Genomic DNA, 21,221 nt, shown 5'->3' on the forward strand with positions numbered 1-21,221 from the left:
GGCAGGGAGAGCATCCTCAGATGGATGCGTGCCCACAGCCAAAACCCCACCTCTAATCTGTATTTACCAACCAGTGCCCAGACGGCAAAGGGTATGTTATGCACCACAGCAGCAGCAAGAAGAGGGGGCTCTCAGGTGTGCGTGACAGTGATGGTACAGAGAGAAGACGGGGGACAGAGATGCTGGGAGCAGGGTTTGAAGGCTAAGTGCAGAGAAAAAGCACCTCAGGGTGCCAGCCTGGGATCAGTAATTGTGCCAAGGAGGTGGCAGCAAGTCTAAGTGGGGAAGCTGTCCCAGGGGACCTGGCAAGTGTGGGGACAGAGGTCCCCAGGGCAAACTTGCACGGGGAAGAGACTACCAGGGGTACGAGGTGGAGGAAGCAAACCCACCTGTGCCACCTGGAAAAGAAAAAGGGCTCCAGCTGGGTCACTAATGCAGGTCTATGCAAGGGGACAACCCTGGGCCACGCAGCACCAAACCCCTTCATTTTGTCTGTTCAGCGTGCTGGAAGCCGATAGGAAAGAGCAGCGGCTCTGAGGCAGGACAGCAGGTCTTACCCTGCTGGCAGTGAAGGGAAAGGAGCAAGTCCCCGAGCACCCAGGGGAGAGGAGTCTGCTCTGTGCGGCAGTCACAGCTGCTGATGAACAGCCTCCTGTCTCTCCTGAGCACTTCTTGAACTCCTTCATCACTTAAGCAAGAGCACAACTATTTGCCAGATGGAGCAGGCAGCTGTAAAGCAGAGAAGCAGTGCTATTCTACAGAGCAAAACCACTTTGGGATCAAGCAAGCAGCAAACTTAAGTTTCCAGACTTCACTTCTGTAAGGAAGTTTCCAGCTCATTAGCTTTCCTTGTTTAACTTTATTGCTGGATGCTGCCAGCAGCACAAAGTGTCAGATTTTTAAGTAGGCACTTTGTGGCCCTTGAAAATACTTGTTTGAGCCCCCATTCAAGAGTCTGGGAGAGGTCAGTACCCCACTGGACACCCATGGTAGAAAAGGCATCTTTTGCATCCATCCACGAGAGTATTCCTTGCATGCAGATGTTACTAAGAAATGAGACGGAAGAAAGGCATTAACAGTAATATCTGATTTTCATTTGTTAGGGAAAGCCTCTCCTTATCCTACGCAAGTGTCTTGGCAATTGTTTGAAAATCAGTTCTCCTTTCCCGACATCAAGCATGCCGTAAAGCAGCCTGTTTTTCCAATTCTCCTCTGCCTCATCCCCTCCTCATCCTCCCAGTGTCCCCAGCCTGTGCGGTTACAACCATCACCGAGTCTTCAGAGGGAAGGACAAGCGGGATACGGAGCAGCCTCTCTGAGGCTGCCAGGGATGGCCTTGAACCAAGAGGTAAGGGTCCTCTGCTCTCCGCTCCTTAGGTTTCTCTGGCCACTGCTCCCCCAATGCAGCCAGGCTGCTGTCAGTGGTGGTTTCTCACGGACAGCAGGAGAGCGGCAGAGTGCTCTGCACCCACCCTGCTCCCAAAGTAAGGTTCAGGCACAAGTCTCCCCCTTCTCCAAGGCCAGCTGAAGAGCCTCCACCCTCCCCCTCCACGATGGGTTCAACTTGACAGCTCCTAATAAACCAAACTTTATGAAGCAGCCCCTGGAAGCTAATTAATGCTCTAATGAAGAGCCTGACTGCCTTGTTTGCTCCACGGCTCCCGGGTCAATCAATCTGCTGTAGCCCAGCTTGCAAAAAAGCAGCGAGGAGCCCAGCACCCCTGGCGTCTGCTCGGTTATCATCCCCCGCCACCCTCCCCATCCCTCCTCCCACGTTCATTACTGTCAAAAACCCGGCAGCAAGAGGGCAGATTTATAGAGGCGATTGCAGCTTCTCCCCATGCGCCCGCTCCAGGATTAGTCATGAAGGAACCGGCCAAGGGATGACGCGAGGACCGAGGGGTGGGAAGAGCACAGAGGCATGGGGAGGTCGGTGCCCTGCAGGTCGGAATGGGCAGGTGAGGGTGTTGCCACAACCTCCTGCTTGTGTGAAAGCCCTGCTTTTTTATTCTGCTGTTGCTGGAGAGACTCCCCAGCACTCAGACCCCAGGCCCTCTCAAAGCTCTGCCGAATCACCCCCCTGCTTGTGCTGCAAGGGAAAGATAAGTGCTGTAATGCACACGAGGACAATGGCAATTTAATACACCAGCACAAATCTGCGCAAGCCGTCCTATTCAGATGTCCTAGCCTGCCCAGATCGCAGCGCAGTCCCCATCATGCACTGCCAGAGACTGTCTGCTGCCCTTGTCTGAGTCCCGCAGACCACACGGACGCACATCGCTCCCAGACAGCACCTCCCGTCTTGGCCGCTTCATCCCTGAAAACCTGGCAGGGAGAAGCAAGACCCAAGGAGGAGCCGGGAACAGAGCCCATCTGGCAGCCCTTGGGTTTCACCTTGTCCCACACACATCTACCACCTTCCTCCCCTGGGCAGGACCTAGAGCCCAGGCACTGTTCCCCCTCCACGCTGCGTGAGGAAGGGGGCAGAGAGCAGAGAGGGGGTACTGCTCAGCCGGCATCCTCACGCTGAGAGCTCAGCCCAAATCCAAATGCTTTCAGGGTCACCTGGATTCAGAAGGAACCACCTGCACCTCTCTGCCTCCCCTAAAACCCAAGAGATCAGCAACTGTCAGGGAGTCACCACACCTGTTCCCTCCAAGGACAGGACACATCTGTCCTGACTGATGTCTTGCAGATTAGCCCGGTAAAGCTTGCATGGAGGATGCTCTTCTCCACCTGGAAAAGGGCAAGTGCACAAAGGGCAAGGAAATGGCTCTAGAACGGAAAGGGGTGGTGAACCGTCACGGCAAGCCCCAGTTTTCGGGGATGAAGGAACAAGGGTTTCAGAGGCAGGCCAGACAGCACTGCAGAAGGGGAACCCCAAACACAAGGATGAGGGTGGGAAGAAATCTCCACCCCTGCACTTGGGGCTCACTCCAAGCTCAGCCTGCGCTCCTCTGCGTGACCTCCTGCCAGCTTTGGCTTCGGGGAAGCAGCTGTTGTGAACCGAGCCATACTTTTATTCTTCCTCCCCCTCTGCTACAACATGGGCTCACCAAGAAAGAAAGAACAGGCAGCTCGAGAGATGGAAGTAAAAAGAAGAGCACTGCATTGTAAAGACATGAAATGGCCACAGGCAATCTAGTTGCTCGCCAGTCTGGTCCACAATCCTGCCTGACAGACTCCCACACTAGCCTGGATTTCTGCCCCAGCCCACAGAAGTTAAAACCCAGAACTCACCCTACAGCAGTGCAGGTCCCTCTCCCTGCAAAGCACACACAAGCTACCTGGGGCAGGGTGCCCATAGCTGTGCACAACCCTCCCCCTGCTTTGCAACCCACCTTGTGCTGGCCTGCGTGACAGCAAGGAGCAAGCCATGAAAGGAGGAAACACTGGAGCTTCAGATCCTACTGCTGCTGCTGTTGCTGCTGAGTTTTCGCAAACCACCAAGTGATGGACAACATACCCTCGCGATACCTAAATTCTCTATAAGCTCTCATATTTACAGCCAGCATCCTTCACAGGGCTTTTCCTCACACTGCCAGTCCTTATAACTGCTTCATGCCCAAGAGGCCAGGAACGTCATACTCAAAGGCCAAATCTGGCTCCAGATGCCATGCAGGGCACTTCTGCTATCCCATCTACACACCTTCACTTCAGAGCTGGGTTAATGCTGCCATTGCCTGCCTTATTCACTCCCTCCTTCAGCAGCTACGTGTTTTGCTTCTCAAATACTGCTCATTTCTTCCCGGGAGTAGGAAAGGACCGGAGCGTTTCAAGCTACTGGTGTTTCCTCAACATTACCTGTTAGCCACAAGATAGCCGTAGGTGAAATTACTTTGCAGTCCCATTAATACATGCAATTCAAAACCAGCACTGTCACCTCTGCAGTTACCACTCAGCACAGATGACAACTACAAACACTACCCACTGCAAGAGTGCCAAGGAGGGACAGCCTGAGCACTGAAACGGCAAACTGACACACCAGGAGAAGCTCCAGCACCCTATCCCTTGAGAATGTGGGATTTCACAAAGCAAAGAGATTAATGAAGCAATCAGGCAGCCACTATTTTACCTTTCTCACGTGAACACACTTTAAAGGCTGACATGTATCGATTGCCACAGCACCTGGAACCTGTCAAATAGAAAGGTCACTCTGACAAACAGGGAGCAGGGGTTTAAGAGGAAACTAGAATCCCAACATTAACTTACAATCTAGAAACACACGCAGGCTCAATTTGCCAAAAGACCGCCAGACAAGCCTTCTTTACAGTGTCCCTTAGTGGATCGGTAGCGGAAACAGTTCACCCCAAACTCACTGGCATATGGGTCAAGGCAGGAACCCATGGCTAGTGGCAAGGACTAAGACACGCAATAACAGCCTGAAGTTATCTCAGATTAAGGTGACTATGGAGACACAGAATTAGACTGACGACACTCTCAGGTGTTCAATTGTTCAGGGGTCCTGAATGACCCCTTTTGAAGAAGCCCTGGATATAAATCTGAAAACCAGCACCTGCTTCATCAGCACAGGTCTGACTGTGGGGGCTCTAGGACTTCCATTCGGAGGTGTCTGAGGAAGGTGCCTCCCACATAATCCTGGCTCTTCCCTGGAGATTATCCAGCCAAGGACCCAGCAACTACACGACAAGACCTTCTGCAGCCTGCAAAACCAGAGAGAACCACAGCAGTCACTGGTATGACTCCTGGCATTGCATTCATGGAGAACATCAAGCATCTGCTCTCAGAGGCTGCCTGGGACATGGAAACAAAACACAGAGAGAGTGCAACCATGGTGCTGGGGACACTCTGAGGAGTCCCTCTCTTCTCTTCCATCCCCCCTTGTGGGCCATAAAACCACAAACATAAAGCAAGGCTCATTGGACTGACAGCTAAGATTTGTGTAGCGGTAGTTTGTTGAGCAGCAGGGAGACAGGGAGAGGTAAAAACCATGGACACCTAGATGACTTGTTCTATTAATGCATCACTTGATGGTTACTGCTCCAGTAAAGAAGAACTGGCTGCCAGAGCACGGTTTAAATGTCCTTTAAATGTCCTCCTCACCAGCCTGAGCTGTGACACAAAGGCTCTCTTCTGGAAGCTGTTATCAAGGATTTCTCTTTCTCTCTCTATCTCACACACGTATGCACGCACAGAGATGTGCCATGAAGAAGCATATTACTCCAGGGACCATATCCAGCCAACGCTGTTTCCTAGGGAAATAAGCTAAAATGATGAACATCACCAACCTGACCTTGCGAGCAGTAAAACATGTATTACAAGGCAGGGTAATCAAGATAAATGGAGAAGATTAACCCGGAGATGAGGGCAAGGAAGGAGAGAGGGAAGAACGATGATGGAGAGCTCATGAGGTGTCTGGAGCTCACAGCATCCCCTGACTTTTCTAAAGACATGGTAAGGGTTGGGGAAGGTGGAGGAGGGTATGAAAAGGGCCACTGAGGGGAAAAACACAAAGCCCAAGCCAGAAGACAGACCCTAGAAAGGAGTCCCTCTGCACAGGAACACAAAGGGAGGACTACCATGCTGCACGGACCTGAGCCAAGAGTCTTGAAGGTGCTAAAAGCCTCACTCCAAACATCAACTCCAGCCCTAAGGTTGAGACAGCAATAAACTGTTCAGCTCAGTGATGGGCCCAGAGCTGCCCTGACCACGTATCTTTGCACCATTCGTGGACAACAGAAGGCACCACCAAAGTATCAGTGACAAGGCCTACAGAAGGCACGTAACTCTCTCCACCGGCTGTACAGGGAGTATAAGGACCTTGTAGGCTTTCTGATTCTCCCTGCCAAGCCAGGTGTCTGTTGCCTACCTGTTGCACACTCTGTGTGGGCACCCATGGCCTTGGTGACTTCCAGCTGGAAAGGGCTCAATTTCTGGTGGGGATGAAAGTCAGCTCTTTGATCACTAGCTGCTTTTGAAGATGCCTCCAGCAGAGAGGTGCAGCCAGTTACTAGACAAGAGCTGCAGCACCTCACCTACGGTGCATATGCATGTGCAGGCTTTGGTGGGAGCATGTCTCTCCTCTTTGATCCTGTTTGCCCCATCCCTCTCCTCTCTTCCCCAGGTTAGTCTGCTCTGATGAATAGAGGTGGCAACCTGGAAGCCACCTCCATCTCACAAGAACAGCCCTGGACTGAGCTTCAGTCACCTCGCTTCCCAGAAAACCCCATGGAGCAAAGACAGGACACAGTTCCCTAGAGGTGGAGAAGGGAGCTCCAACATATCTGCAGCCAAAGAGTCGAGCAGTCCCACCTGTACCATGCACTAGTGTGAGAGCAGTCCTCACTCTGGAGAGACCACCGCAGCACTGGTATATACCCCGTTCCCACAATGCACTCCCCAGTCCCCCTCATGCACCCTTGGCACTCACCTGGCCGCAGGACCCTGATTTCCAGAAGGTTGGAGGTCCTGTCCGCCAGCCGTGTCCAGCTGCTGTTGTAGTTCTTCCTCCAAAGCTCAGCCACGCACTGGTACTTGCCAGCCTCCGTGTCACTTGCCCTGCTGATGCTCAGGCGCACGTTGTTGCTGGACTCGGCCTTCTCGATGGCGGTGCGGGTCCGGAAACCCGCGTATCTGTCTCCCCACTGGACCCCGCCGTCGCGTGTGAAGGTGACCAGGTCATGAAACTCAGTGCTGCCTGCCGGCTGGAAACGCCATGTCACCGACACCGGTACCCACGACGGGTAGTGGGGCTTGATGATGCACTGGAGGTCGAAGGACTCGTTGTAGGTCACCCCAGGGGTGCGGGAGATAGCTGTGACAGCAAAGCCGGCCTCTGTGGAAAGAGAGAAAAGGGCTTTGAGAGACACCTACCTAACGAGGCCCTGCTGTTAGCATGCAAAAGCTAGAGCGTGGTCATCCAGTCACGGGCCTAGAATAATCAGCCGCCTGTGTTGTGTTGGCTCCTCGTTTGCAATTGCAAAGTGGCACAAAAAGCAGTGGCAAAAACATACTTAAGTGCCTGTGTAGTGGTGACTGCCCGCGTGAGCACTGGCTGCAGCGGCAGCAGGATCGTGCTCAATTTCTGCCCAGAGGAGTGAGATTCCCTGAGACCTGGAGGGCGAGCAGCCAGCCTCTGCACGCCGCCGAAGCCCCACACAGAATCGCTGCAGCGCAGCGGCAAGGGAGCAGCACCAGGCAGAGCAGCTACCCAGCACCAGCCTGACTGCTCGCAGACCCCACAATTCACATCCACCTCTTGGGCAGAGCGTCCCCACCCTGTCCCCCACCCCAGGTCTGCAGCTAGTTGCTGCAGGTGAAGGAAAGATGAGGAAAGCAAGAAGTAGCAGCCTTCGTTCATGCATTGGAGAGATGGCAGTGATTATGAAACTCCAGGATGGAGGCAACTGAAAGAGAGAGGTGTTTGTTGCTCCTGTTCTTGACACAGCATGGCTTTTGTTCTCTTCCAGATCACAGCTCCAGGATGGCTTTATACAGTTATCCTCACAAGTGCACCACTCCACAAGCTGGTCAATGCATTTTGACTCGTCTACCCCCAGCACTTTGTTGGTTTAGGGGAGTTTAAAACCAGCAGTCTATTAGTAGTTTGAAGATAACATATTCCCAGTCAACTGGGCTTACATTTTGTGTCAGGGCATTTCCATCACTCAGTTGTTCCGAGCTGTAGAGAGAAAGTATTTTCTTCTCTTCCATTCACTTCAGTGCAGCCAGCAGATTTAGGACGGACCTTGTTTTCCACTGTCAACATCCCCAAGAAGCGCTTCCTTCCCGGGAGGCTCCGTGGGGTGTCCCATGCTGGCTGGCAGCTCTCCTCCCTCCCCCTGCAGCGCTGACCGTCCTGGCACACGGCACAACCACTGCCGCAAGGGAGAGCCCAGCCAGTGCCCCGTAGAAACAGGAACGTCTTCTGGGTCAGTACAGAGCTTCAGCCTGCCACCGGCTTGAAATTATAGCTCGAGAGGTGAGCCAGGAGCTTACCGCAACCCGCAGAACCGCTGCTGTGGGCCAGACCGGCCACAGCACGGACACTGCTGTATCTACACGCTTCCAGCAAGTGCCTCCACAGCCCCACAGTGTCACCGTGCCAGAGCTCCGGGACATGTAATTACTGAGAAAACAGGTCAATCTTTGGGATTACAGCCTCTTGCAACATGTTCAGTGATTACCCAGGAGGGGAGAGCGAGACCCAGGCTGTCTCCCCTGCAGCACTGCTGCATCTTATCCCCATGTAAGCCCTCACCCTCAGACCCTGCAGCAGCCCTCCTGCCTCAGCAAGGGTGTTACCAGGCCCAGCTCAGAGCACCGCTGAGCCAGCGATGGCCCTAGAAAGCCAACTTAATTTCACCAAGCCCAGCTGACTTCGTAAAGTTTAACCTCCAGTTGGCCTGGGCAAGGAAGCTTCCTGAAGGGACTTCTCTTGACTGCCGTGTGAAAGCCAGGTGTGTTTCTGAGGTCCTCAACTCAACCAACATGCTCACGGCACTTAGCTTAACACACAAAGGCCCTTCTTCCTTTGGGACTTGGTACAAAAGAAGAGAAGCTGCATGAAAGTGGGCAGATTTTCTGCAAGACCTCCCTACAAGAATACAACAGACTCCCCTCACCCTGCCCACACCCTCCCCTTCCCCAGCCAGCCAGGGACTGAAGTCCCTGCCAGGCACTCGAGATCCTCAAAAGTTCAGGGACATCTGATCTCATCTGACAGCACATCTCTCTTCTGGCTTCTGAACCACCCTGTAGATAGATTTATAGGTTTGAACATCATCTGTGCTGGTTCAGCTAATGAGTTTCTTACCCTGGCAGACTGGCAAATGATTAGACCTTAACTTGAAATGTAAGTGTCACTAAATTTACTGCATTTTTTTCTTACTAGCAATTTCTGTAGCCGTAAACTTCTCTTGCTCTTTCTTAGCACCTTCCATTTGAGTTTTGCAGGACACTTCAAAAACATTACGCTGAACAAAAAATACCAGATTCAGCAGAAACGAAACAATACTCAGTATTTTCTGCACTAAATTTTCATGAACTACTTCAGCTTTGCTAGTTGTAGGAAGAGGACTTAAGAATTTCTTAGGACTTGACAGAATGTGCTCAACAGCCGGCAATTTCTCTGGGACAAGGAGCAGAGGAGGAGGGACAAATACCTTTCCATCACATCTTCTGGAACTGCTGGGCAATTCCAAGCATCTTAAATTTTAGTAAGAGCAAAAGTGATACATTTTAAAATCTCAACACTTAATCTCAACACTTCTACAAGTGGCAGAGTAAAGCGAAGGGCTGATATGTGGAGTTACAGCAGGCCAAATGCTGCTGACCTCACGAGGAAGACAACATTGAAACCAGCTGAGAATCTGCCTTTAATTCTTTACAAACTAACGTCCCTACCTGCTTTTGGAAGCTATATAGCAAAGAGTTCTAGCTCCAGACAGAACAGCCTCTGAAAGAAGGTCAAAAGTGAAGGGGAGAAAAGGAGGAAAAAAGCAAGATTTTAATCAGAAAATGATACAACTTCGAAGTCTGGTCTCTCACACGTCTTGCCAAAGCTTAAGATTAATACTGCAGAGAACCAAAAAAACACACCCCCCCCAATTCCTCTCTCGACCTTTCAGTAGAGCACCCTGATTGTTTATAGCCCTGGCATTCTGCAAATCAGTGGCCTCATAGGAGCAGTCATCCCTTCTTCAGTCTCTTGCAGACCACTTTGGGAACTAGTCCAGGACTTAATATAGCAAGGCCTGAGCGGGACCAAAGTAATTCAGAATCCATGCAAAATCCCTAATGCCCTCCCTGCCCTCTCCTAAACTGATGTGGTTTCACTGCGTTTGAAATAGAGAAGCTCTTTGGCAGAGCAGAGTACCAGCTGCAATGATCCCAGCTCCTAGTTTGGCTCGGTCATGGACAATGTTGTGGTTCCAGGTCAGCAGCTCAGTGAGGACCATTCCTGACCCACATCTTCTGCAGGCTGCTGACGCTGTCAGAGATGCTCGCCATTTCTAGTGGCTGGGCCAACAGATGCCCAGCATTTTGCTCTCCTGGTCTGGTGAGTGGAGGTAAGGTTTACCCAGGGCAGGCAAGGAGGCTTCAATGCCCTCGGGCTGCCGATGGAGCACCACCACTGCACTGCCCGTAGCTTGGCTCCGATGCTGGGGACACCCGTCACGGGACTGGCAGCCTCTCCTTAGAAGGACGCTGGAAGCACTGCCCCTCTCCTTAGCCACCCCCTGCGTTGCTCCTGCCAAAGCCACCCCTCAGACTTTGCCCCCACACGCAACGGGGCATGCAGGCATTTTGCACCAACCTACCAGGAGGTGCAGACGGGCTGCTGGGTAGCTCCATTTTGCCAGCAAGCAAGGGCTGGAGTGCCAAGAGCAGCCCTGATTATTGGCAGGTGACCGACCTCCTGGGGGAGGCCGGGCATGCGGGGAGCATGGCCCCCCGGCCCCCGCACCTTGAGTACTCACCCAGAGCAGTGATGGACACCGGGGTGCCCACGTGCCGCTCCCCAACCATCTGCCACTCCCCATCCAGCGTCCTCGTCCACTCGGCCACCCGGCACTCGTAGTGGCCCTCGTCCGCCTTGACGCTGTTGAAGATCTCCAGGGTGAAGGAGCCGGGCCGGACCTGCTCCACCTGGATGCCGCCATAGCTGCTGCGCTCGGCGTATGAGGGGCCCGGCTGCAGGGTGCCCTCCCGATCCAGACGCACAATTTCGCTGCGCCGGTTCAGCTTGTCCACCAGCTGCCAGGTGACGGAGAGGCGGCTTTGGGGCCCGAAGCCCGAGCGCACGTTGCAGCCAAAGCGCAGGCTCTCTCCCTCCAAGACATTGCTGGCGTTGTTGATAATCTCCAAGGAGATGCTGGTCTCTAAGGAGAGAAATGCATACACAGGGGAGATGACACATACTCGCCACTTCTCGGTCTGCAAGAAGGACGCCACGGGCCAGAGAGGCTTTCTACCAGGTGCAGGAAACTGCCCACGCATTTGGGTCCAGGCACATTTTAACCTCATGCGTGACCACATCCAAAACCAGCTTATGGGCAGCGAGCTGCTCCTGGTGACTTGCACACTCAAAGCAGGTGTAGACCAAAGCTGGGAGAAATCTCTCTGCCTATGGCTCACGAAACATTGCCGCATCTTCTGGTCACAGGTCCGGGATGGGATCTCAGCAAAACTTGAGGGAATTTGCGTTCCTACAACATGCACTGCATGCAACCAGCTCTGCCAAAAAAAGCTTCCAGCTCTCTGGGCTTTTCAATTCACGTCATCCTGATCACCATCTTGCCACGTCTGTTCCTACAACACCTTTTGGGAGAAGCTCTCCCAAACTCCCATCGCTAGTGACACTAGAGGTAGGTATCAATGTTTGGTAACATCAAAAAAACCTGGTATCTTGAGCTTCCCAGAGTTGTAAGGCTTTACAGCTGGTTTTTCAGAGATACTGAGTGCTGGTTACTCCTGCTGTCTTCCGTCGGAGTTATGGACACTTAGCACCCTTGAAAAATCATCACATTTGTTCCTAGAGCTGGTGATTTATCAAATGGCAAGAATGAAATGTCTGAAAGGTGGCTGTGCCTAGAAGTACTACATTTTAGACATCTGTCCAGTGCAAGTTTTCTAGCTAGAGTAATTTTCAAAGCCAAACAAATGAGATAAATATTGGTAGGAGAGAAAAGAAATAGAATTTCTTTTGGAGAAATGAGGACGGAAAAAAAAGCTAGAGGAAAGGGCTGTGTTTCCCTACAAACCTAAGAGACAGGAAACAAATATCGCACAAAATCCTCTTGCAGCTACCCTCTGCTTGGTCAAAGCCCACTGCCAGGGTAGCGGGGGCAACACATGCATAGTTCATTATGCCACAGCTACCTGAGTTTCAGAGAGCAAAACAAGGAATGAGTCAGTGGACCCTCTCCTCTCACATCGTTATTTCTGTATTTATCAGGTTTGTTTGACAAACATAAAAGGCATTCAGGCAAGCCTCCGGCAGGGTTGTTTTCAGCAGGATTGGCAGACACACAGTGACCATGACAGAGCTCCATGCTGAAGAGCAAACCGGGGCTCAAAGAGCACGTGAACCCTCATTTCTCCCAGTACAGCTGTCTTGCAAGACAGCTGAACACAGCCACTGAACGGCCTGCAGGAACCTAGCAGCTCTTAGGATAAACCAGGGCCAAGCTTGTCTCCCCATTACACCTGCTGACCACTCAGCTCCCTGAAGAGCAAGGCGAGGAGAGACGTGTGAGGAGCAAGTCAGAGGCTCTCACACACACCTTCAGCTCAAGGCTGAAACTGCCAGCTTGGGGCCATTACCAAGGTGGGGGCATGTTGCCCCACCTATGAACCTGACACATAACCCTCCTTCTCTATCATCCCCCTCCCCTCAAAAAACCCAAAATCTTGGCAGTTAGGATTTCAAGCCTCCACAGCGTGCAAACTCTTATCCTCCCTCTTCCCCACCACCAAAGTCCAGGCACATCATGGCCTCACCAACTAGCTGCCCAGTAGAGCAATGGCCCCAGGAGGGGATGGGCAAGTCCCTACTTACTGAGCGGCAGGACGGTGATGGGGATATTCTTCGGCCGCTTGCTCTCCTTGTCGATGAAGTCCCCAGTCACGGTCTTCTCCCGCTCAGTCACCCGACAGTTGTACTTGCCACTGTCCTCAAGGCGGAGGCGGTAGATCTTCAGCACAAAAATGTTGTCGCTTTCTTTGGCTACCTTGAGCTGGCCCAGGGCCTCACGCTGGGCAAACTCATTGTTGAGCACTGGCACAGCGTTGGGCCCCAGGCTGGCAATGAGGGAGCTGTTGAAGGCCCAGGAGATGGAGAAGTAGCGGTCAGGGATGTTCTGCGCCTCCAGGATGCACCGAAACTCCACCGGCTCACCCACGATGTACGTTCGTTTCTCTGTCTCCAGCCGGACACTGAACTCCTTATCTGGGGAGAGACAGACCAACTCACATCAGCACGGCAAAGCCCATCAGGACAGCCAGCACACCTTGTGCGAGGTATTTACAACTTGCCACTCTCTGTGTAGTCAACATCCCTTGGACACGTACATTTGCAGGTGGAGGGGCGAGGGGCTTGCTTTTGCTGCGAGAGCCGTGCTGCAGGAGAGGCAGCTCGCTGCCCAGCATGCAAGAACTGCAAGGCCTCCTCAGCCATAACCCTCTTCCCCAGCTGTTACTCCTGGGAGCAGCTCTGCTGCAACACCAGCATCCAGTGGCACTGCGGGATGCAAGCTGGAGCCTAGTCCAACTCACTCCATGCTCAACTGGGGGTCAAGAGGCAGGGCCTTTGGGGATATCGGAGAGGAAGAGTTCAGCTGGGTCTTTAGATCCTTAGCAGGAATCCGTGCTGTGGGCTAGGAGAAGGATTTTGACTTGAAAATGGACCTCGTGCAATACAGAAGTGCTTGCTGAAAGTTTTTCGTTTACTTTCTGCTGTGTCACTCTTACCTCCTCACTTACCACAATTTTCATTGCCTGTGCTAGCACCAAGTTCTTAAGATGTATGTTTTAGCTCCTGTGTCAGCCCCAGATTGCTGGCCACACCAGGAGACAGGGGCTGCCACCCAAGCCCCCTTGCTGCCCCAGTGTCCCCTGGTTGCTATTTACTGACATCTGCCCTGTCCACAGGCAGCGCTTGGGCCCTCCTTTGCCCTTCTTCACTCTGCCAGCAGCCTCCCAAAGAGGGCACACAGCAAAGGAGCGAGCCAAGCCCCAGCCACCTAACAAGGCACAGCCCCATTTTCCACCTCCTCCCACCACCCAGACAAGCAAGAAAAGGCAGAGGAGACACTGACCGGTGGCTTGCACGTTGATGGTGGCACCCTGGGAACGCTTGCGGGTCATGGCATACCAAGACTTGTCTGGGTCCTGGATCCACTCTGCCGCCTCGCAGTAAAACTCGCCCTGATCTGATGGGTGGAGGTTGTAGATGGTGAGCTTTGAGGTGGTCTCCCCTACTTTGTCCAAGCGAACGTCCCCCGTGGCTTGCCGCTGGGCGTAGGCACTGCCGGCCCGCAGGACAAAGTCGCGGCTGAGGGAGATGACCTCCACGGGCGCCTCGCTGCCTCGCTGCCGGTACCAGGCGATGGAGACGTGGCTGTGCTGGGCTGTGCTCTTGGACACCTCGCACTTCAGCTCCAGGGAGTCGCGCTCCACTTTGTTCAGTGTCTGCGGGACCGCCGTCACTCGCAGCGAGTCAGGGATCACTGCAGCAAAGCGGGACGGGAAAACACAGCCCGAGAGTTAGCAACACCGAAACACTGAGTCTAAAGCCCAGACACGTTAAAGGGGAGCTGGGAGAGAGGTTTCTTTTTATGGTTGTAATTAACCGTTAAGTATTAGCAAAGCCCTGTTAGCTCCCATCTACCCCCCAAAAAGAGGAGAATCGTCCCCAAAGCCCTTAGTTGGGAAAGACCGCGACCTGCAGCACATACTCCAGCACTGTGCTTAAATTCCTGCTCAGTGGCACAGGGTTTTCCATCATGCTGCAGAGCAGCACAGCTTAATACATCTGCTTCCCATCAAGGTATTTCATCGTGGGCGACCTCCCCTTCATCTTGTGCCCTCCAGCATGCTTTGTGACACCCCTCCTGCCCACATCCTTCAGCTACTCCTTAGCCCTGCACCATGGTCTTTGCCCCTCAGTCACCGGTGGGGCCAAGCTAAACATACTTAGTTCCTTTAATCTTCCCTCATTAAAAAAGTCAGGAGATCCAGTTCCCCTCTCCTTTCTTTATATCGTTTCATGTTTTAAGGACCCCCTCAGGCTAAACAAAGGGGCTTCTGCATTCGGAGGGAAGTGGGTCCTCTGCGGGCAGCGGGTCCTCTGAGGGCAGCAATGCAATTGCAGCATGCCCAGCGCCCGCTCCCGGGGCATAGCCATGTCAAGGCACTTGGTAATAAAACTGCTGGCTACTTTTTCAGTTGATTAACCAGAGGAAAGGAAGTACAGCCACTAAAGTCAGGATGAAAAACAAACTGCAGCCCCCCCAACCTTGCCTGATTTTAGCAAGCATCTTAATTTTAGCAGGAGGTTCTACCACCATGAGATAGACTTTCTTAAAAAGAAGTCTTTCTAGACTTTGTTGTCTCAAGAAACATCACATGGAAATAAGAATGCAAACCTTCTCCCCAGCTCTGCAGACAAGGCAGCGTTAGCGAGCCTGTTAATGCCCATGGTTTTGCTGTGTACCAGTGGAATATAATTAACATATCTCAGTTCGGTTTCATTGACAGTCCTGCAACATTTGATGAAATTAGCTGAGCTGCCAAAAGTTGCATCTGTTTCATTCAGGCACAGCTACAGAAAGCAATGAGCTGCAGTGAAGACAACTGCTGGGATTATTTATGGCAGAAAAGTCAAAAGCAGAGGAGAGGAAAGACAAAAGCCACGAGACAGAGTAAACGAGAGGGAAATCTTCCCGCTACCAGCCCAGATGGGAGCATTTGCTTTTACCACGCGTTTACTACTCAGGGAATTTACTGCCCCTGACAGGGAAAGTACCTGATAAGGCCATTTACATCGCAGGCCATTGCCTCTGTCCCTGTAGCCATGTCTCCTCCTCCCTCCCTTCCCCCTCATCTTCCTCGCTGGGGCTCCTGTCCCCTGCTGACCGGCAATAGCCTCTGACAGACCATGGCTGGGATCCTGCCTCGCTTCCCCTTTCCCCCTTCCCTCCAACTCCCAAACCAGTGGTGACAGCAGCAACTAACCTTACGGGTTCATGCCACCTGCACGTTAAGATTTAAATTTCTCCTTTCAAACCTTTCTGAACAATTTCCAGAGCCACGCAGCTTCTTTCTCTTTGTCCTCCAGCCATGGGCTCTTATAACTTTTTTTATGTTATTTAAATAAATTAAACCTGATCATCATCTTGCTGGAGTTACTTGCTGGAGTTACTTTCCTGCTGGGCTGCTCCAAAGGCAGAGCTCCCTGCCACACCAGCCTCCGCACAACACCTTATGGAGTGAAAGCAGCTATCTGTGAAGAAAGTGTGCCCATCCACCTTCCCCCAATTTGAGAGCCCTGCACACCCCACCAGTTGCCTGTGTGCCCCCCCAGCCCTGCTCAGCAGCACGGCCGCTCTCTGGCTAAGCACAAGGCAGAGAGCAGAGAGCTGCTTACCCCGGGAGCCTGCCTGGCTCTGCGGGACACGCCAGGTCACGCTCGAGTAGGGGGCAGGCACTTGGCTTGCCAGATGCAGAGCTGCCCGCTCCCCTGGAGTAACGCGGGAAGCCTGCCCAAAGGCTGGGCCTCAAGCAAGCGCTCACCACGTCATTCCCTGAGCAGGTTAGAGGCTGGCACAGGCACCATTTCACCCGCTAGAACCATGACTTCCTATTTCCAGGTCATAACCTGGCTGGAGAGTTAGCATCTTTTACACCACATGGGCAAGCTATTGCAAAATGCATTCCTGGAGAAAAATCAGGAGGCGGCGGCATGCTGTTAAAGGCTGTAATTTAACTGTGGTAACACCTGACACGCTGTGCTGCATTCCTCCTGCTCGTTTGGTTAAAAAAGCCAACCAAGATCTTCCTGGTTAGAGGAACTGGTAAGACCTTTTGGGTTGTATGCAGCCTTGAGGCCATTGTCTTAAATCAGCCTGGCATGGACATACATTTGGTCAGTGTCACCTTCCTAACCAGGAGGACTAGAGACCCGCTCCCTAAATGAAAGCCCAGTTTCCGAAGGATCAGACGTCGGGAGTGACAGGCAAGAGCCCTGAGCTGGCCGGGCCAGCATGAAGGCTTTGCGCTTCACCCCACTGCTCTCGCGCTTGGCCAGCGATGCAAAACCAACTGTTTTAGTTAGACAGCAAGATGTGCCTTGGGTACCAGGTTTGGGGAGGGGGGAAGTGGGTAGGAGAAAGGGGAAAATGCCGTTCTCAAGCTGCAGCCGAACGTGGCAGCAGGTCACAGCTCATTTCAGAAGCCCGATGAGCATTTCGTTCTGAGTGCTGCGGAGCACCGGGGACTCCCGCAGTGGGGCCGCAGGTCTGCTGGGGCTCACACACCACCCCAAGGCACAGACCCTGCTGGCCTGTGCCAACGAGAGGGTTACAGGCACAGCTTAGCCCATCAGGCTGGAGCACATCAGGCCTGGAAGTCATGGAGAGAAAAGCAAGCAAGGACCGCCGTGAAGATGCTCTCCAGGGCACGACGGCACACATGGGTTGGTGTGTTATCAGAAGAGAAGTGCCTCCCAGGCCAGTTATCCTGCTCAGGCTTGAAGAACATCAGTTTGCAGATCAGGACATGAGTAACTCTTCGCACGGCGTTCACCTGAGAGCCCTGGCTCTGCTGCCAGCCATCATGTTGCCAAGCTGCCTGCACTCATCCTGCAGCCACCTGCTGCAGGATGCACCATGGTTTCTGGGGGCACTCTGCAAGCTGAGCTCCACCTGAAAGCAAGGGTAAGCCTAGATGAGAGTCATCACTGTGTGAAGGGGAGCAGGGCCACATCTGAATCAGAGCTGAGATGGATGCTGCAGGACACGTCCTCTTGCCTGCTCTTTCTCAGCCAGTTCCTGGCTGTTCCTCCCCTCTTTTCAACGTGCCGTCCAGGCAGCCTGCTTTGCAATTCCCCCAGCGTCCAGCCTTGCCTCCTCCTTGTGCCCCAATACAAGTGCACCCCCGCAGCTGTCATGACCACCCGGAGGTGATAGCAGAGCTCCCCTCTCCCCAGCATCAAGGTTAGGTTTGGCAGTGAGGGGCTGGACAGGGAGATGAGCAGCTGAAAATCACTTGCTGGGAGCAAACCTACTGCGCTACCGTCATCCCTGAGCCAGTCTGCTGAGTCTGGTCACAGCTGACAGCACTGAGCTTGTACTCACAGCACTGAAAAAAAGAGCAAGAAATACAGCATTTCCTATTAGTCCCCAAGCTGCAGGTTACTGCAGAGGGCACTGCAATAGGTACTCAGCAGTGCATGGACTGCTAAGCAGAGGGTGTTCAAAAGCACCCCCAAGTTTTCAGAGCTCCTGAAATATTAAATGTAAATATTGCCACTAGAGGGTGTCGGGGACCAGCTAGGGAGAGTCCCAGGGCCCTGCTGCCAGGAGGAGGAGGAGGGGGGAGCCTGGAGATCCTCGTCTCCCCCAGGGTGCTGCCCATGGGCATCCCTCCTCAGGAAGCCTGCACACACACCTCCAGTCAAGCCCACCTGAAATGCACACACCTCAAGCGATGAGCACTCGGTGAGCTACATAAAGTATTTACAGATCAGGAATTAAGGCCGTTTACTTTAGGATAAGGAACTGGCTTACAGTCTCCCAGAAAACAAGCAGGGAGCAGAGACTGGGGTTCCCAGGTCTGGCCTCGGCACACACCTCAAATTCTCCAACGCACTCTCCTCTGAGCCCCAGGACCAGGAGCTCCCGGTTCCATGTCGAACTCTGTCTCAGATGGACATAGACAACCCAGGCATCTCCCTTTTCCCCAGGCTAGCTCGGGTTAATCCTTAGGTATCCAAAACCCCAACCACCCCCAAGGGGTAGGCTATCAAAGCTTTTATGTGCCAGACACAAACCAGAGAGCTATCAACATTTCATCTACTTCCAGGCAAGGCAGCAAAACTGCCTGAGATGCCGTTTCCTTGTTAAGAGATGCAGGAGGAGCATCAGGCTGGGAGCCAGAAGCTGCCTAGCTCGAGCTGGTAAAACAACACTGTGAAAATCACTTAGCACCATGGTAGCCTTACACTGTAGGCTCTTCAGGAGTAAAACAACTTACACAGGCTACCCAGCACAGCAGGATCATCTCAGGGCCACCACAGGACAAGTAAAACCCACCAGCCTCTTCTTCCCTTGGATTTCATTACAGCTTTTACCCACCGATACACTTCAGAGGCATCCTATGGTGCTACCCTGTATCCCCAACTGCCCACTTCATGCTACCTGGACAGAGCTAAGCTTGCCAAGTGTCAAGTGTGAAATATTTAGGAAGAACAAATGCATGTACTCCCTACTCCTAGGGAGCTGTTTCTGGCTGAGAAATACTGCTCTGGATTTTGCAGGGAATTAGTGCAAGAGTTATGTTTCCATCTGCCCCATGACATCTTGTTGCCCCGCAGGGATCCCAGCTCAGCACCACGAACCTCCTTCCCCAACCCCTCTGGTTGCGCATGGAAGACAGAAACAAGCTGCTGAAGAGGAACCACAACGCCAGTGCCATCAGTCCAGAGGCGAGAGCGCTGACAGGCACTGAACGGCACCACGAACTGCACCGCGGGTGGGAGCGCGAGGCACAGGGACGCAGCATTTTGTTGTTACCCTCTGCAATCTGCTAACCTGCCTGTGGCCACTCAAGCCACCCGAGGGAAGGAGGGTCTGCCACCAGAGCCGCCCTGATGCCACAGAAACAGCTGGAAGGGACCTGTTCTCTCCCAGCCACTGCAAGCTCTCAGGGAGCCACGCTCCTTATATCCCTCCCCACACTGCTATTGATTTCCATTCCTTACAGGATCCAAATACGTGTGCATGCGTGTGGCAGGACGAAGGGGGTGGTGATAAGGCAGAAAAGATACCTAGATTAGCAATGTAATCCTCTCAAGCCCTCATGCCTGGTAATTAGCTGTACATGCTGATCCATACCTGCTGCAGCACACCAGACACTGCTCTTTCCTCGTCAATCAAAAGCTCGTGTAATGCCTTCAGCACGGAGGAAAACACACGTCCTTTAACGCTGCAAAACTGATGAACACCCTCAAAACACCTCACCTTTGCAAGTAGACAAAACTGAGCCGATCGTGCCGCTGGTAGTGTCCTTCGCTTGCCTTATTTTTAAGTCCCAACTAAAAACTCGCAGGTGGCCGGGGGCAGGCAGAGGAAAGCTTTGTTCCTGTTGCTGCTTATAAGTTTCCCTCACTGCCCAAGGTCCTACCTGGGACCAGAATTTGAGGAGGCAAACCTACCACCCCAAGATGTACTTCCACTCTGACTGAGGCTGTGGGGTCTCCACGCAAAATGCTCTCTCTTCTCTTCCTTGCCTACCAACATATAGCAACAGGCTCCTGGTACCACGGGGAAAACGTAAAGCAAGTGTTAATAATCTGTTTGGTTTGGGGATTACTTTTCTTCCATAAAGCCCCACCTGCACTAAGAAATAAGGATGGTTAAAGACAGGTTTAAATGAAAGGCAGCTAAAAGACTTCTTTTTTAATTTAGTTAAACAATTAGAAGTCATAAACTTTCCTGAAGTAGTCAATGAACTCACTTCAAGCTCCTGAAGGGGTGAGCAGAACTTGCGCTGTGGCCTAAAGAAAAGCAGTCAGAAGATACTTTGAATCCTCGTGCAAACATTTAAGCCTTGTTTTAAATGAGAATGAAGTCACTTTCGGTTGCTGCACAATCAAAAAATACAGGGTGAAGCACTGCAGTCACCTGCAATTGTATCACCGCAACATTCTGTGGTAAGAGCAGGAAAATAAAATAAAATAACACATCCCTAGTTTGCACACATGTAGTTTTTTGAAAGGGCAGTTTGTTACTGATTCAAGTGCTGGCAGAAGGCAAGAGGAGAGCTGAAGAGTTAAGTAAGATGGCATGGCAGTTGTTTCACAGCAGTAGTAATAAATCCTCCGATTACAATAGCATCCTTGTTGGTACATTAACGACTGGCTGGAACGATTATGCCGATAGAAATGCACCTCCCAAAGCAACTGGATGAATTCAAGCAGCCAGTGAGAAAGGGAACAGGAAAAAACCCCGTAACTAACGTAGAAGAAAGGGGAAAAGAGAATCAGACAGAAGACACAAAAATTGGGAATTAGGTCAGCTTTCCGACTGAGGGGCCTGAACTTCTCCTTGCTTGCTGCAGGCTCCATTAGTCGCGCACCCAGGTCGCCCCGCATGCCCGTTCGAGGCTGTCACTATGCTCCCTCCCGGGCAGCAGCAGAGGATCCTGTTGCACAACCTGCTCCTGGCTCCATGATGCACCTCGCGAGAGGACCTTCCTGGGCAAAGCTGCACACCCAAGCCGCGTGGGACCTCCTAGCCGGATGGTGCGGTCGCAAGCCAGTGCGCCCACCCCGGGCACACAGGGTAGCGATGCTCTCCGCAGCTTCCCAAGCCCCACACGAACCCACAGGGGCTGGCAGCAGGCGCGCCGTGGCCCCACCAGCAATCCCTTCCCTGTGTGCCCAGGGGAGGGGGTGCAAGGGGAATAGACATGCTCAGCCCCAGCTCCAGCTTGTCCTTCATAGACCCAGAGGAACTACAGTTCTCCCAGCTGCTCGC

The 21,221-nt window shown here is 52.7% G+C and overlaps 1 protein-coding gene across 1 annotated transcript in view; it reads right to left on the reverse strand.

The window, feature by feature from the left end:
* The window catches only part of IGSF3 (immunoglobulin superfamily member 3), a 74,200-nt gene that overhangs the window by 22,992 nt on the left and 29,987 nt on the right, over positions 1-21,221 (reverse strand). Inside the window, exons 2-5 of the mRNA XM_059816904.1 lie at positions 13,782-14,192; positions 12,524-12,913; positions 10,443-10,844; positions 6,392-6,796 (exon numbers count right to left, since the gene is read on the reverse strand). Of these exons, the coding sequence (XP_059672887.1) occupies positions 6,392-6,796; positions 10,443-10,844; positions 12,524-12,913; positions 13,782-14,192 (1,608 nt within the window). The remainder of the gene's footprint in view (positions 1-6,391; positions 6,797-10,442; positions 10,845-12,523; positions 12,914-13,781; positions 14,193-21,221) is intronic.

Source organism: Gavia stellata, chromosome 1 (genome assembly GCF_030936135.1).
Source record: "Gavia stellata isolate bGavSte3 chromosome 1, bGavSte3.hap2, whole genome shotgun sequence".
In the NCBI taxonomy this organism is placed as follows: Eukaryota; Metazoa; Chordata; class Aves; order Gaviiformes; family Gaviidae; genus Gavia; species Gavia stellata.